The sequence below is a fragment of the Mastomys coucha genome, unplaced genomic scaffold, assembly GCF_008632895.1.
Source record: "Mastomys coucha isolate ucsf_1 unplaced genomic scaffold, UCSF_Mcou_1 pScaffold12, whole genome shotgun sequence".
NCBI classification, from domain to species: domain Eukaryota; kingdom Metazoa; phylum Chordata; class Mammalia; order Rodentia; family Muridae; genus Mastomys; species Mastomys coucha.
The window spans coordinates 87,704,045-87,718,623 of NW_022196894.1; the positions used below are offsets into that span (position 1 = coordinate 87,704,045).

Genomic DNA, 14,579 nt, shown 5'->3' on the forward strand with positions numbered 1-14,579 from the left:
GTGCATGGCTTAGAGACAGAGTAATGCAAGGCGGCATGTCTAAGAACCATTTCAAACAGACAGGAGAATACAGATTTTTACTAAGCAAGTTAACACCAGCTGGGGATGGTGGGGCAAACAAGCAATCCTAGTTATTGGGGATGCTGAGGGAGGAGGATCTTAAATTCAAGTTTAGTCCCTATCTCAAAAATTAAAAAAGGAAGCCAGGTGAATGCCTCTAACCCCAGCAACTGAGAGGCAGAGGGGCAGAGGGGCAGAGGGGCAGAGGGACAGAGGCAGAGGCAGAGGCAGAGGCAGGGAAATCTCTGTGAGTTCGAGGTCAGCCTGGTCTACATGAGTTCCATGACAGCCAAAAGTATACAGTGTGATATTTTTAAAAGGGTGTGTGTGTGTGTCTAACTGGCAGAGCACTTATCTGTCATGCGGGAGGGTCTAATCTCCAGCACTAGTAACAAAAATAGTAAAGAATAAGTAAGGAACAGGGGTGTGTTTAGAGATAGAACATGGGCTTTACACATTTTAAACATCATCAGAAAATAAAGCTGGAAATTACACCAGGCATCCATCTTGGAGTATCTCAACTTTCACACAAGCAACTGCGGCGCGCTGTCCAAAGCCAGTCACAATTCGCATTTCTAGACACCGTGGCTTTAGCCCTTCCAGGCGCGCACGCGGGCCTCGCACCCTCGGTTTCCGCGGTGACTCCGCCGACGTCACACTTAGAAGACAATAGCGACTTTCCCCGCTCGTCTCCTCCTCTCACGAACTTTCCTAGTCTGCACGCTGCAGAAGTCGCCTCTACCCTCAGCCCCTCCCCCAGCGTGCCTCGCGGCTAGGGAGCTCCACGAAGGGCGGGCGGAGGCCGCGGGCAGTGATTGGTTCCGTGCCAAGGTGGGCGTGGCCAGACTCAGGCGGTATAAAAGCTCCGCGGCGCGGCGGCCTCGGTTTGCGCCGTCGTTTCCTGCGGCGGCTCGTGTGGTCGCCTTCTTTCCTTGCTCTCCCAGGTCTCGAGGCCGCCGCGCGTCTTCCGGGGAAGCATGGCGATGAAGGCCGTGTGCGTGCTGAAGGGCGACGGTCCGGTGCAGGGCACCATCCGCTTCGAGCAGAAGGCAAGGCCCGGGGCGTGGGGCGCGGAGCGCAGGCCGCGGTGACGCGGCGCACCTGTGCGGGAGCGCGCCACGCCCCCGCCGGGGCCTGAGCCCGCTAAGTGCTGAGTCACCGCGGCCTCGGGCAGGGGCTGGGCGCGGAGACGGGAGGCCGGGGCGCCGCGGGGCCTTCCGGGCGGGTCCCTCTCGGCGCCCGGGAGCGGCTGGGCCCGCCCGAGACAGCCGGCTTGGCGTCCGCTATCCCTCTGGGGCTGCTGCTTTTCCGGTGTCCCCGTCCTGTGGGCTCAGAGCCCTGTGGCCACCGGCTGCGGTTGTTGTTAGAATATTTGACCCCGGTGGTGCTACACCGGACTAGCGCAGCAGAACGCGCCTGTGGCGTTGTAAAGCAAAGTCCCGGGCCGTTCTGTACTAGGTCAGGGTCGTGGTCTTGGACGCTCGCCCGTTGCCTTGCTCACAAGAGCTCCGGACAGAGACCCGACTGTGGGTGCTTTCTACGACAGCGAGTTTCCGAGCACATTTTGGAAAAGTACACAGAAATATTTTCGAAAATACTGTGATTCTGCAAAAAAACACATGCGTCACAGGGAAGATATGTGTGGTAAGGTTGTGTCCAGAGCCCTAGGGAGGTTACCATTGTTGTTTACCTTAATCCCGAGCGAATTTTTGATCAACGAGCGTTATGTGCTCTCTAGAGTGGTTTACATACATGTGAGAACGCAGACACCAGAGTGAATCCAGGTGCTTCCTTTATGAGGAGAACTAATAACAGTAATTTAGAGTTTTTCGTAACTAGTCTCAGCAGTTTCTTGGCATTTAAGTGTATTTTGTTGTTTTCCTGTGTAAGTTTTTTTTTTTTTGTCTTTTTCTTCGCCCTACTTAATTCGCTGTGAGAAAGGCGAAGACTAGGTTCCCACCCCCCGTGAGAAAGGAGAAGACTAGCTGGGTCTATCCCTGTGTCTGGGTTTCTGTCATCTTCCACCTTGCCAGAGCAGCTTGCAGTATTTGTGGCCCTGCAAACTACACATCGCTGGTGCCCTTTGTACCCGATAAAACGGTAGTTAAGCATTCCAGATTGGCAGTTGTAACAACTTGGCTATCAAAGCTGTTTGATTTAACCTGTTGCCAGCTTTTCAAAATCAGATTTTTCTACCCAAAGTTCATATTCCTTTATTCTGTTGAAAAAGTTGGAGATTTAAAAAACAAAAGAAACCAACAAAAAAACTAAAAAGGTCTCAGCATGAGCGTCCTTGCTTGTTTTGTTTGATTGCTTTTACATTTTCTCCTCCTTGCTACAATTTCTGGAGCAATACTAATTTGAATTTTGGATGTCCTTTTTTTTTTTTTCCAACCTTTTTTTTTTGGTTTTTCAAGACAGGGTTTCTCTGTGTGTGTGTCCCTGGCTGTCCTGGAACTCACTCTAGACCAGTGGCCTCAAACTCAGAAATCTGCCTGCCTCTGCCTCCCAAGTGCTGGGATTAAAGGTGTTGGCGTACGCCACTGCCCAGCCTGTTCTTTATGTTTTTGTTAAGTGACAAATTCTCTAGATTTGGATGCTGAAGATTTTTAAGAGTTTTTTTTTTTTTTTTAATTTTATATATAAGTAATTGTAGCTGTCTTCAGACACGCCAGAAGAGGACATCAGATCTCATTACAGATGGTGGTGAGCCACCATGTGGTTGCTGGGATTTGAACTCAGGACCTCTGGAAGAGCAGTCAGTGCTCTTAACCGCTGAGCCATTTCTCCAGCCTCCAAGTTTTTTTTTTTGTTTGTTTGGTTAGACACAAATGGATCTCCCTAGGCAGAAAGACACAGTTATTTTCTGGCTACTAAATAAAAATATGGGAACTGATAAATATCATTGAATGTGGAATGGAGAAAGAGGGTGCAGCCAGTGTTTTGTAAAAGTCAAGCCTGACAGTGCCCATCTCCTCCCTGGGCCTGACATTCAATAGCCCTCCTTTGTTGTTCCACTAGGTGCTTTTTAAATGCTGTTCAGTCCAGGTGCCTGCACACATGGCATTGGACAGCAAGTGTTAGGAGTGAAGTGATAGGGAGGGGCCTAGAGCTGAGCAACTAGAGAGCCATCCTATAGGAAATGGGTAGACTGGGATCTGGGCATAGGTTTGTTTTTCATTGTTTTGTTTTTTGACTTATGTGCCTTTTACTGTGAATGGTAAAGGTGTAAACCAGCAACTGCCTTGGTTCAGATGTATTTACACTCAAACTTAATGTCTTAATTTTTGTATTTTTTTTTTAAATAAAGGCAAGCGGTGAACCAGTTGTGGTGTCAGGAGAAATTACAGGATTAACTGAAGGCGAGCATGGATTCCACGTTCATCAGTATGGGGATAATACACTAGGTAGGTCTAAGGCTGGCTAGTGACCAGTGAGATAAATGGACTGAGTCGGGATCCAATTACTAACCAGTTCAAACTATCAAGTTTTTTTCTTTTTTTTTTAGATTAAGTTAAAATAACCACTTAGGTTAACCTTGGAAACTAGCCACAAAAGAATTTTATTTAGTATCAAGTATTGCTTGATTCCTTAAGTGTGGGAAGGTAAAGGAGGTGATTTTTTTCTTAATTGTAATTATAGTTTGACTTTAAAATACAGAAACACAAATTAAGCACCTTGCTTATTTTGGGTAATCCTTTAGGTGTTTGGAGCTAGGGGTTGAGGGTGGGTGCTTTAGGCACAGTGTCTAAGGACAGCCATGCCTTAGCATGAGAGGCATAGTGAGACAGAAGTGAGAAAAACTGAAGATTCAATATAAATGCTTAGAGTAAGATTTATTTTCTCTATTTAGGATTAGAATCAAGTCCAGCAAAAAGTAGTGGCTTAAATTGCATTTAGTGAACTTTTACCATATTGGCATAATGATCTGAATTTGTTTACAATCTTTTAAGAGCCTCATTCATGTTGCTAGAGCCTATTCCTTTCCCCTCTCTTCTCCCCTGCTTTAAACTTCCCCTCTCCACATAGCCCAAGTTGGCCTGGAATTTGTGCTGGAGCTTAGACCATTTAGTCTCATGTGTGCTGGGTTAAAGGCATGTACCATCAACCTGTGTGTCATGTACCATAATTTGTTCTACAGTCATTTATGACTAGGTTTTATCCATTTTGATAATTATTAACGTTACCCCAAGTTGCTTTGCCTCTGGCCTGGTAGCTTTGATTAAGCTCCTTCCAGAATCCTGCCCTGTACCTATCCCCTTGGTCACCTTAGAAGTTGTGAACGATGGGAAGTCCTGCATATGAAAGGACTTCCTGCATTGTTGAGATGTACCTTGTGACTGACATCCCTTAGCTCAGTAGTCGTGCTGGTTACACCTGGAGTTGAGGACAGCAGCCTTGGCCAGGTGAGCTGTTTGGCAGCATATGGTCTTGAAAGATAAGTATTTTTATCATGAAGGTATGTGCCCTTCTTAAAAGCCAAGATCTTTAAATGTGGAACTTTAACTTTAGAAGTGCTATTGAAGATCACATCTATTCCAGTTACAAGCAAGGAACCAGAGCCAGGCATGGTGTGACACTGCCATGGCCCTAGCACGTGGAAGGCTAAGGTGGGAGGGTCTTAGGTTGCAGATATCCTGAGTTGTAGTAGTGAGACCCTGTTTCAAAACTCAAAAGGAAACAAAAAGGAAAATGTGACAGTCTAGAGAAAAAAAAGGTAGCTTGAGAATGTAAGGCTATACGGCCCAGCTGTTTATACCAGGGTACTGCTTCCTGTTTTTATCGCTCCAGCACATACCAGGTCGGGGTTTGCTGTGTTGGAGGGTGTAAGAATGAATGCCCATGTTGTTACATACAGGGGTTTACTTCATAATCTGACTTCTGGTTTCTGGTAAATAGGCTGTACCAGTGCAGGCCCTCATTTTAATCCTCACTCTAAGAAACATGGCGGTCCATTGGATGAAGAGAGGTGAGCGGCATGCTCCTTATGCATGGTGGTGGTGAAGGGTCTGTGGAAGACACCTGAAAGACAGAACCTCGTGGTCTCCCTACCTCTGTTTTTGTATTTGTTTCCATTCACACAACTCCCACATCCCCAAGTGCTAGAATAGTTTATATTGGATGAAGGAGCTGACAAATGTGAACTCTTAAAAGTGATTTGGTTTTGTAGCATTTATTGAAGATGAACTAATACAAGTGCCAAAAGGAACCAATACAGCAAATATCATGGATAACAAGTACTGTCAGTCAGTAGCAAAGTAAATCATTGTATAATAGGATACTAATGCAGATAATGAAAACTAGTTGAGACTCCATTTGTATGTGAAACCTTAGGAAAGTCGGGCTGGCTTGTTTTTAGAATGGAGGCCTGGGAACAGCCCTTTGCTAATTCAGGAGCTGACCTCCTTTGCTAAGGTCCCAGCCTGTGGTTCTTCTCAGAGCACCACCCTTAAATTTGAGCTGTCTGTCAAGGTATCCTAGCTACCTGTGTGAACTTTGTGTTCCCAGACCTTTGACAGTCTGGAAAAGCCATCATAGTTGATAATGTATGTGCACTTTTCATCCACTCCACGTATTTGACTTAGTCAGATGTTAATTTAGCTATAGAACTCTAGTGATGTGAAGTAGACATCTTTGCTCATTCACCTGATGCTCTTTTAATGTTAGACATGTTGGAGACCTGGGCAATGTGGCTGCTGGAAAGGATGGTGTAGCCAATGTGTCCATTGAAGACCGTGTGATCTCACTCATAGGAGAGCATTCCATCATTGGCCGTACAATGGTGGTAAGTTTTCATATAAGGATATATGCGTAGGATTTCTTCTAACATAGTTATGTACCTTTCCGTGACTTTATGGTGGTTAAACTAGTTTCTAAAGAATCACATACATGTTGAGAGTTCAGAATAGGAAAAAAGTTCTTTTATTGGATGTGGTAGTGAAGAATTAATTTGCCTAGGTCAGCTAAGAACACTGGTCTGCTGAGATGCAGTAGAAAGCAGGTTACATTTAATCAGACTGGATCTGAGTTGGAGGATACAATAGTCTTTAGTCTAGAACAGCCGGATTTTCTTGCCATGATTGTCCCCCCTTACAGTTAAAACATTTCGTTGAGTGTAAAATCTGCGATGGATGTCAGTATTCAAGTCTGTAGGTTATCGCTTGGTTACCATATGGGAGCCGTCTTCCCAAGTTACCCTCGGGAGATGAATCTGGTTCATGCAGAACACCAAGTAGTAAAGGCTCTTGCCCACCTCGGGCAGCTAACTTTTCAGTAGGCACTTCCTTTCAGTTGACCCTTTATCCTTAGAATTTTCTTCAGCCCTATTGGTGAAGCAGAACAATCATTCATAAATGTTCTAAAAATAAAATTTAAAATCTTGTTGCTAAGTAAAGATATTTAGAATTGCCTCTTATGTGTAGGCCTATAGTTCATTCAATATGAGATTGTGATAGAGAAATTTGTAAGAATGACTACTATATAGTGGGGGAGGAGCTAAGATCGGCATGTGCCTGAGTTACTCGAGTCCTTAGTATTTCATCTAGAAATAGCCACTAGCAAGGAAAAACTTAGTAGTCTGCTCTTAACTGCTAGTATAAAAATTAGATTATTAATTTACTAATAGATTTGAATATTTTCTAATATAAGTGGTCCTTTTAAGTCTGTAGTACTGCTGGGAGAAGAAGTGCTAATTACTTGATTGCCCAAACCTAAATGTCCTTAATTCTTTTCAAAGGTCCACGAGAAACAAGATGACTTGGGCAAAGGTGGAAATGAAGAAAGTACAAAGACTGGAAATGCTGGAAGCCGCTTGGCTTGTGGTGTGATTGGGATTGCCCAGTAAACATTCCCTATGTGGTCTGAGTCTCAAACTCATCTGCTATCCTGTGAAACTGTAGAAAAAAAAACCAAACCATTAAACTGTAATCTTAACAGTTGTAACTGTGTGACTCCTTTGACTGCGCTAAGGACTTACAATGACAACTGATTGAGGATGCTTGGAGGATGTGTCAAACTTACTCAATGTACAACTCACTGAATTAAAATCTGTTTGTTTCTGTGCCTTTCTGTATTTTGCCAGACTACATGGGTGATAAGCTGAAATTAATTCTCATTCAAGCCTGTGAGTAAACATGTGTGGCAGTTATTTTGAGCCTATTAGTGTATACAAAAAAAAAATTCTTAAGTTAGCTCTATATATTGAGCATCAATAACAGACTCAATGATGCTAACTCTCATAGTATTTCATTTTGAAAGTGTTTTAAGTAATAACATCAAAATGATGGGTGGTAGCCCAAACCAAATTTGAGCAGAAAACTTTCTGCTCTTTGTTATCATCAGAGAAATTATTAAAAGCTCTCTTCAAGATTCAGAGTACTTAACCTTATATAATTGTATTAGAATTAGATGCCATGATTTAAGAAAAAGCCCTTTAGGAAACTTGCATCAAACTCAAAAGTCAAGCTAGCCAAGTGACGTTGGTACCACCTATATTTTTAAGGTTGGCACTCAGGAAAAACACAATAGCACTGGGAAATGAAACCAAGTTTGACTGGAGGTTCTGGCTAAATTGACTTTTACAGCCTCAGATAATGAAATTGAGTGCCTTAATAGAGACATAGCCAAGAAAGATTGCCTTTAAAGGAAATATTAACAGGCTTGTGTGACTATCGAAATAGTTCAACTGAAATATTTCTGACAAATTGGGTGTAGTCAGCCAAATTGGAAAAGGACACAATTTGGTGTTTCCAAGCTTAAAATTTTTAAGTTTAGATTTCCAATTTAAGTTTGCAATTTGAGTAAGTAGTTATGTTGAAGTTTCAGGTAAATCCTATCTATGTAACTGATTTCCTTAATGTAGTCTTGATGTGGGGGATGACTCAATGCAGACTAACTTGGGAAGTAGCTGGTGTAATCACAGACCAATTGGTACTGTTTTAGTGGCTCATTTCTCAGTATTTTTAGTTGGAAATACAAGCTGCAAGTCTGTCCTTGGAATCTGGCATTGGATAGTCAAGTACATGTTTATGATCTTTCTAGAAATATTCTAATAAGGACTTAAAAGCCTAAGTAGGGTCACCATAAAACCAAAACTTGGCACAGCTACAGACACATTTCTTCCCATCATTAGGAAGATCTTAGATTTAAATGTCAAGTGGGAGCATACAAAAAGGAACTTCTCAGTACCCTAAAGTTGTTAGTTTGATAATTTTTTTGTTTAACCTAGCACCTTGTAGTTTTAAAATCACATGGTGTGTACAATAAGAGGAAAACAAGTTCATGTTCTTCCACCTTTTTTGTCCCTTGGATCAAACAGGCCATCAGGGTTGGCAGAAAGCGTCTTTACTGGCTAAGTCATCTTGTCTTTCAATGTAATTTAATGAAAAGAACTTCCAGACTGTAAATAAGAGGTTCTCAACCTGTGAGTCATGACCTCTTTGGGGTTGTATATCATATATTCTGCCTATCGGATATTTATACTACAATTCATAACAGTAGCCAAAATCTGTTATAAGATAGCAACAAAAATAATTTCATAGTTGGGAATCAGCACTAGGAAGAGGGTCAAAGCACTAGGAAGGTTGAGAACCACTGCTGTAAATAAATACCTAACATTTAAGTCCCTGACTCTAGACGACACTCACCACCACCTCCTTTCTTTTTGGTTTTTCAAGGCAGAGTTTCTCTGTGTATAGCTTTGGCTGTTTTGGAATTCACTCTGTAGACCAGGCTGGCCTTGAACTCAGAAGAGATCTACTTGCCTCTACCTCCTGAGGGCTGGAATTAAATGTGTGCCACCACTGCCTGGCAAAAATCATTTGGGTAAACTTTTTCTGGTTTCTTGAGACAGGGTTTGCTGTAGCCCTGGCTGTCCCGAACTTGCTCTGTAGACCAGACTGGTCTTGAATTCAGAGATCCATCTGCTTTTGCCATTGCACTACTACCCACTGGGCTTGGACAACACACTTTATGTCAGTGCTTTTCAATACTATTAGAGTCTTGGTTTGGCTTCAGATGTAGTAGCAAAGGTTCAGTGTACTTCTTGGGCTATTGAAGATGGTAAAGACAATAGGCAAAGCTTACAAGAAATGCTATACTGCACCTAGTCTACAAAAAGGTTTCTGGTTGCATACATTAACACTGACCTTGCTTTACACCTTGGAAATTCCAATGGGATGATTATAAACAACACATTCAACCTTCTAAATAAGTAATGCCCAAGCAATTAGGTAATTTGTAGTATAATGTATAATATATCCAAATATATCCCCTAACAAATCTCTCTTTTACAAATTAATTAGGGCAACATTACCACAAAGCCAACAGGAAAAAAAAAAAAAACTGACCTGCAAACACAAATTTCTTAGTTGAACATTAAGACCACTAACTTTTACCTTATGCTCAAAATACTAAAAGTCAAAAGAATAAAACTCCAAGTATTGGCAAATACTACATAAGTGTCTTTCTCCCCCCAAAAGAAGTCTAATTTAGACTCCCAACAACTATTAACAGCTCAATCTTTGATGGTTAACATAAGTTCCATCTTTATGCAGTGTATGAAGAATAGCACACATTAAAGTTTGTTACGAAAATAGAGTTTATTAAAAACATCCCTATTGTTTGAGGAGCTTTTCACCGTTACCTTGTCTTAAATTAAAAAAAAAAAAAAATAGAGAGCACTTCTAATTAGGATTTGTAAACTTTTAAAAGTCAAAACTTTTAAAAAGTTACAGCAAAAAAGGGGTAATATATCTTCAGTATTTTTTGTTATTTTTTGTGGCTATTTTTAAATAGAAGGAAAGCAATCAAATTGCTTACAATCCCCACCAACTACTGTGGGGTGAAGTAGCAGGAGCGAATATTATACAGCATCTGTACACCTCACGCTCTACACCCAGTGTCACTGTCACATTCTGTCAAATCCAGTCTCTAGCGAGGCGCCTCTGCTGCTGAGCCAGACTCCTTCTCGGGTTCAACGGATGAGGTAGCCTCAGCAGGTGACTCTTCAGGTTTTACCACCGTGGCCATGGCCTCCCCCTTATTAAGTTCTGAAACAGTGTCTATGTTTCCCACTTGGCTAAGGGGAGGTTCAACAGCTTTATTACCACCTGCCCTGTCTGCCACCTCATGCTTCTCCTTTCCTCGATTTTCTTCCTTCTCTCTACGGGACTCTCTATCTCTAGAATCCCTGTCTCTGTCCCGATGCCCACTAGAGCGTCTACTTCTCTCTTCCAAGTCTCTGTGTCTGTCCCGGTCAGGGCTCCTTCTTCCCCACTCTCTCCTTTCACGGTTACTATTATCTCTATCGTCATTACGGCTCCCATACCGTTCCCGATCATTTTCCACCCTACTTCCAAAAGATCTTCTTCCAAACCTTTCTTGGTCTCTACCTGAGTTGAACTGCTGCCTGTTATCATTTCTAAACTGCTGTGGCTGCTGCTGAGCTGGCGCTGGCTGCTGGGATGGCGCTGGCTGCTGGGACTGTGACTGCTGCTGCTGCTGCTGCTGCTGCTGCTGCGGTGGCTGCTGCTGTTGCTGCTGCGGTTGTTGCTGCCTTCCATCTCTGTCTTCTGATCCTCCTGGGCCTGGCCCTGGGCCCCCCAGCCCTGGCATTCCACCAGGCCTGACAAAGGGGCCATGTGGTGGAAAGGGCCCTTTCATTCCATGAGGTGGAGGCATCGCAAAGCCCCCTGGTCCCGGTGGCGGACCCCTGTGCAGCATGTGAGGTGGCATGGGCCGAGGTGGCATCATAGGAAACCGTTGCAAATGTGGTGGAGGCATCCCTGGGGGGCGCTGGAGTGGGATCAGGCCAGGTCTGGCACCAAGAAGACCGGTAGAGGGTGCCTGGAGTCCAATTACAGGACCGGGCGCAACTCCTTGAGTGCCTGAAAGAGAACCCAAGTGGAAAATGTGAATGTAGTCTCCTTTTAGCTGTCTCCTGTGGACTTGTAAAGAAAAATAATATTCAGTCCTAAGTCAATTTCACTCTGAATTCATGCTGACCCAACCCTACGTTAGGCAGTAACTAAGGTTCACTGTTTATGCAACCATTACAGGCAGAGAACGAAACTCCTGAGACAATTATGATCCTGCAATCTCTGCCAGTTGTCTTCTCTGGCAGCCCTCCTCAGAAGCTGTTTTACCAACACTTAAGGCATCTAAGAATGTGTCTCACTGTGCTATGTTCAGTGAGATAAAGGGAGGCCTAAATTCATTGTCAGCTATTTAAGACAGCAGAAGGGTATGTCCAGTATTCTCTCAGCCCAAGTTTACAATCTGATTTCATGTCTTAATGTGGCTACTGTGAAGAAGCCAATGACTTAAACCATCTAGCCAAGACGTCCTGTTAGACTGTTCCATGTAGTTATTATACAATACAATGTCCACACAATACTAGAATTATACTAAATTAAATTATACTAGAATAGACAGTACAATAGTCCATACACACACAAAGCTTGTTTTTTCACTGTTTTCTAAGCACCGTGGAAAGTGTAATCCATTAGGTCAACAAGACTGCTGGGTCATGTGGGATCCTCAGCCACACAGCTCCTCTTCTTCCAAAGGCAGTAAGACTGACAAACTGGCTGTTTATAGTCACTCTTGCTCACTGCCTTTCATTCTGGTTTGCAGGAGAGCCTGCTCATTCTGGCTCAAGAATCATATAAGCTCAACAGTAGTAGGGTAAAGGAAGGATTTGTTTTAGCCTTCATCAGTAGGCATTAAATTTCTCTCTCCAAATATGAAGAACAAATGGCACTATGATCAAAAGATTGAGTCTGATAATGTAAAGGTCCAGAGAGTTAAAGGGCAATAATCACGCCTTTGCCCACAAACCACAGAAAAGGCTCTGAGGTTACAGTTTATGACCACCAGCTGACAATGGTCAGAAGTGCCTATGTGACAGAAACACATTGTGATTTTAGGTTTACAAGTTGAGTTAACTTACATCTACTCATTGTAGAAAATTAGTAATGTAAGTCCTGTAAGTTCCTGCATTTTCTGTATGGACAGTCAGTACTAAGGGTGAACCAGAATTCCCATCTTAGTTTCTATTCCTCGTAATGTATGAGCCAATGTCTGGCTAAACTCAATCACTCAATGTATGAAACACCAGCTTGCAATACTGTAAACTCAGAGAGACTCGGAGCCATAGTCTTTACTTAAGCAACAAAGTCCCATGAGTACACGAAGACAACCACTCCTCAGGAAGTACTTTTGACATCCACTTGAGTGCTCCAAGAAGGGGAAGGGACTACCCGCCACTTTAAATGGTAAAACTCAGAGCCTGGTCAGGTAACAGTGGACATTATTACTCCACACATTTTGTTTAGAAAGGTGATATTTGCCAGGCAGTGGTGGCACACACCTTTAATTCCAGCACTTGGGAGGCAGAGGCAGGGGAATTTCTGAGTTTGAGGCCAGCCTGGTCTACAGAGTGAGTTCCAGAACAGCCAGGGCTACACAGAGAAACCCTGTCTCGAAAAACTAAGGGAAACTTGAAAGAAAAGAAAAGAAAAAAGAAAAGAAAAGAAAAGGAAGTAGGAAGGAAGGAAGATGGAGGGAGGGAGGGAGGGAGGAAGATAGGTAGGTAGGTAGGTGATGACTAAGCAGAACATTTTAAATACAGTATCAATTCTGCTTTAAAGCCATTTACTAGCTGAGAAGAACTTAGAGCCAATCAAACTCCCAATGTGTGTCTGTGAGAAGCCCTGTGAGATGGGTAAATGTGGCAAGGGCTTTCAGAGTGTCCTGAGAAAATCCTAGCCAACACACTAGACCACCAGCCTGACTAAGTACAAAATACTCAAGTGGCAAATGTAATCAATACTTTCAGTACACTGACAATATGTCACACAAAAGCCCCTGAGCCACACCATTCCTCTCACATAACAGGATCCTCTACATAAAAGCTGCCCAGCACTGGCTAGGTCCAAGGTATGGGCTAGAGGAGCCAAAAACACCATCAGACTTGACTCTGCAATCATCTTTTGTTACTTTATTTGCAAGGAGTTAAGGACCGATGCTTACTGATGATAGGTTGGTATGGCATCTTTCAGTGCTCACTGTAGGTTGAGATTGTTCATCTCAAAACACTCTAACCATTCAGGCAAGTTTGAGAAAGCAAAACTATTCCTGCAGGGCAATGCTCCCTAACCACCAACCTGACTGTGGGTGGAAATGCCAATCCCACATCAGAGACGATACGTGAAAATCTTCATTGACATAAGTCAGTCCCTAGAATTATTATCATAAATCCTTCACAAGATGGATTTGAAGATGTGCAGGAATAAACTGGGCCAACGGTAATCATGTATTTAAACCTCTCATAAAGTGAAATTAAGGGTCATATTTGCATTCAGGGTTCAGCAGGGCAGAATCACAGTATTAATATTGGCCAAATGGAGAAAGATCTTAGACCTGAAAAGGCTATGCATCACACACACTTTAGAAATTTCTAAAACCACGTTTGGGAGAGACTGAAAAAAAAAAAAAAAAAAAAAAAAAAAAAAGAAAGGAAAAACAAAATCCAAATGCCTGCCTGTAATCTCAGAACTCAGAATGTGGAGGCAGGAGGATAGTAGACTCTAGGATAGCTAGGGTTAGAAAGCAAGATGGGTAAGGCGAAGGTGGAAAAAAAACCTTGCTCAATCTAGTGGATAGGTGTGAATCTTTCTATTTGGCATCTGCTCTAAATATTATACAATCAAATTCTCATTGTGTTAGCAATGCTGAAGACATGGCAGGTGGGGTGTCCTCTTAAGATGTTTTAACACTCCCCCTTAATGCTGCTCCATTTTGGCTATTTTTGCAGTAAAAGCACACTACTGTAATAAAGAATATAATTAAAATGTATAAGGTGAATCCTGTAATAGGCACACAGGCAGACAAATGCTAACGTTTTCCAGGGAATCTTTAAGCCAGCATTACATACCCAGTGAAATATAGAAGATATGTAAACTAAAAGACAAACAGCAATTAAGTTTATCTAGAGTAAGCTGTGCAGCATCAGTAAGTTCTGTAGTTATGAACTTTTCAAAAAGCAATTACTGAATATACCAAAATCTTACTAAGAACTCATTTAGGTTTTGGAATTAAAACCAAATCTTCCTTTCAATTTCAACTGTTACAGATGCCACAGCAAGATGCTAACAGTACAGAAAGGTGGAGCTGACAGACAACAGGGACTTAGATGGGAACACAGAAGAGGTCTCAGTTGGACCAGTATGGATGGGTAAGGGAAGGTGTGAATGGGCAGAGGGAACAACTCTGAAAAAGATTAGTACTCCACTGAGGCAGGGGTCCGCTCACTGCTCAAGAGAACTGCAGCATAACCTTGGGTGCAGAGGAGACCCTCTCTACAGACAAGGCTTATGAAGCTGACCAGGTGGGCCAAGGCAATGGAGGGACTTTGGATTTCATGAGAACCTGGCCTTTGCCTGACTAATAGAGAAAAGCAGAGTGGGTCGTAAGCAGATGAATAATCCCATTTATTCTGAAAAAAAATTTCTGGTAAG

At 42.8% G+C, this 14,579-nt stretch overlaps 2 protein-coding genes across 7 annotated transcripts in view; one reads left to right on the forward strand and one right to left on the reverse strand.

Annotated features, from left to right (window-relative positions):
- The first annotated feature begins 768 nt into the window (after window positions 1-768).
- On the forward strand, window positions 769-7,124 carry Sod1 (superoxide dismutase 1). The gene is made up of 5 exons (XM_031364358.1): window positions 769-1,109; window positions 3,371-3,467; window positions 4,960-5,029; window positions 5,728-5,845; window positions 6,797-7,124. Exons 1-5 carry the CDS (start codon window positions 1,038-1,040, stop codon window positions 6,902-6,904), a joined length of 465 nt encoding a protein of 154 aa, XP_031220218.1. The 5' UTR covers window positions 769-1,037; the 3' UTR covers window positions 6,905-7,124.
- The window catches only part of Scaf4 (SR-related CTD associated factor 4), a 60,429-nt gene continuing 51,071 nt past the window's right edge, over window positions 5,222-14,579 (reverse strand). For 5 of the 6 annotated variants that reach the window (XM_031364352.1, XM_031364355.1, XM_031364356.1 and 2 more), the window contains one exon: window positions 9,641-10,946. In XM_031364352.1, coding sequence (XP_031220212.1) covers window positions 9,991-10,946 — 956 coding nt within the window. In that variant the 3' untranslated portion in view covers window positions 9,641-9,990. Of the gene's footprint in view, window positions 6,384-9,640; window positions 10,947-14,579 lie in introns of those variants that run through there. The other variant, XM_031364357.1, reaches the window with a different exon arrangement.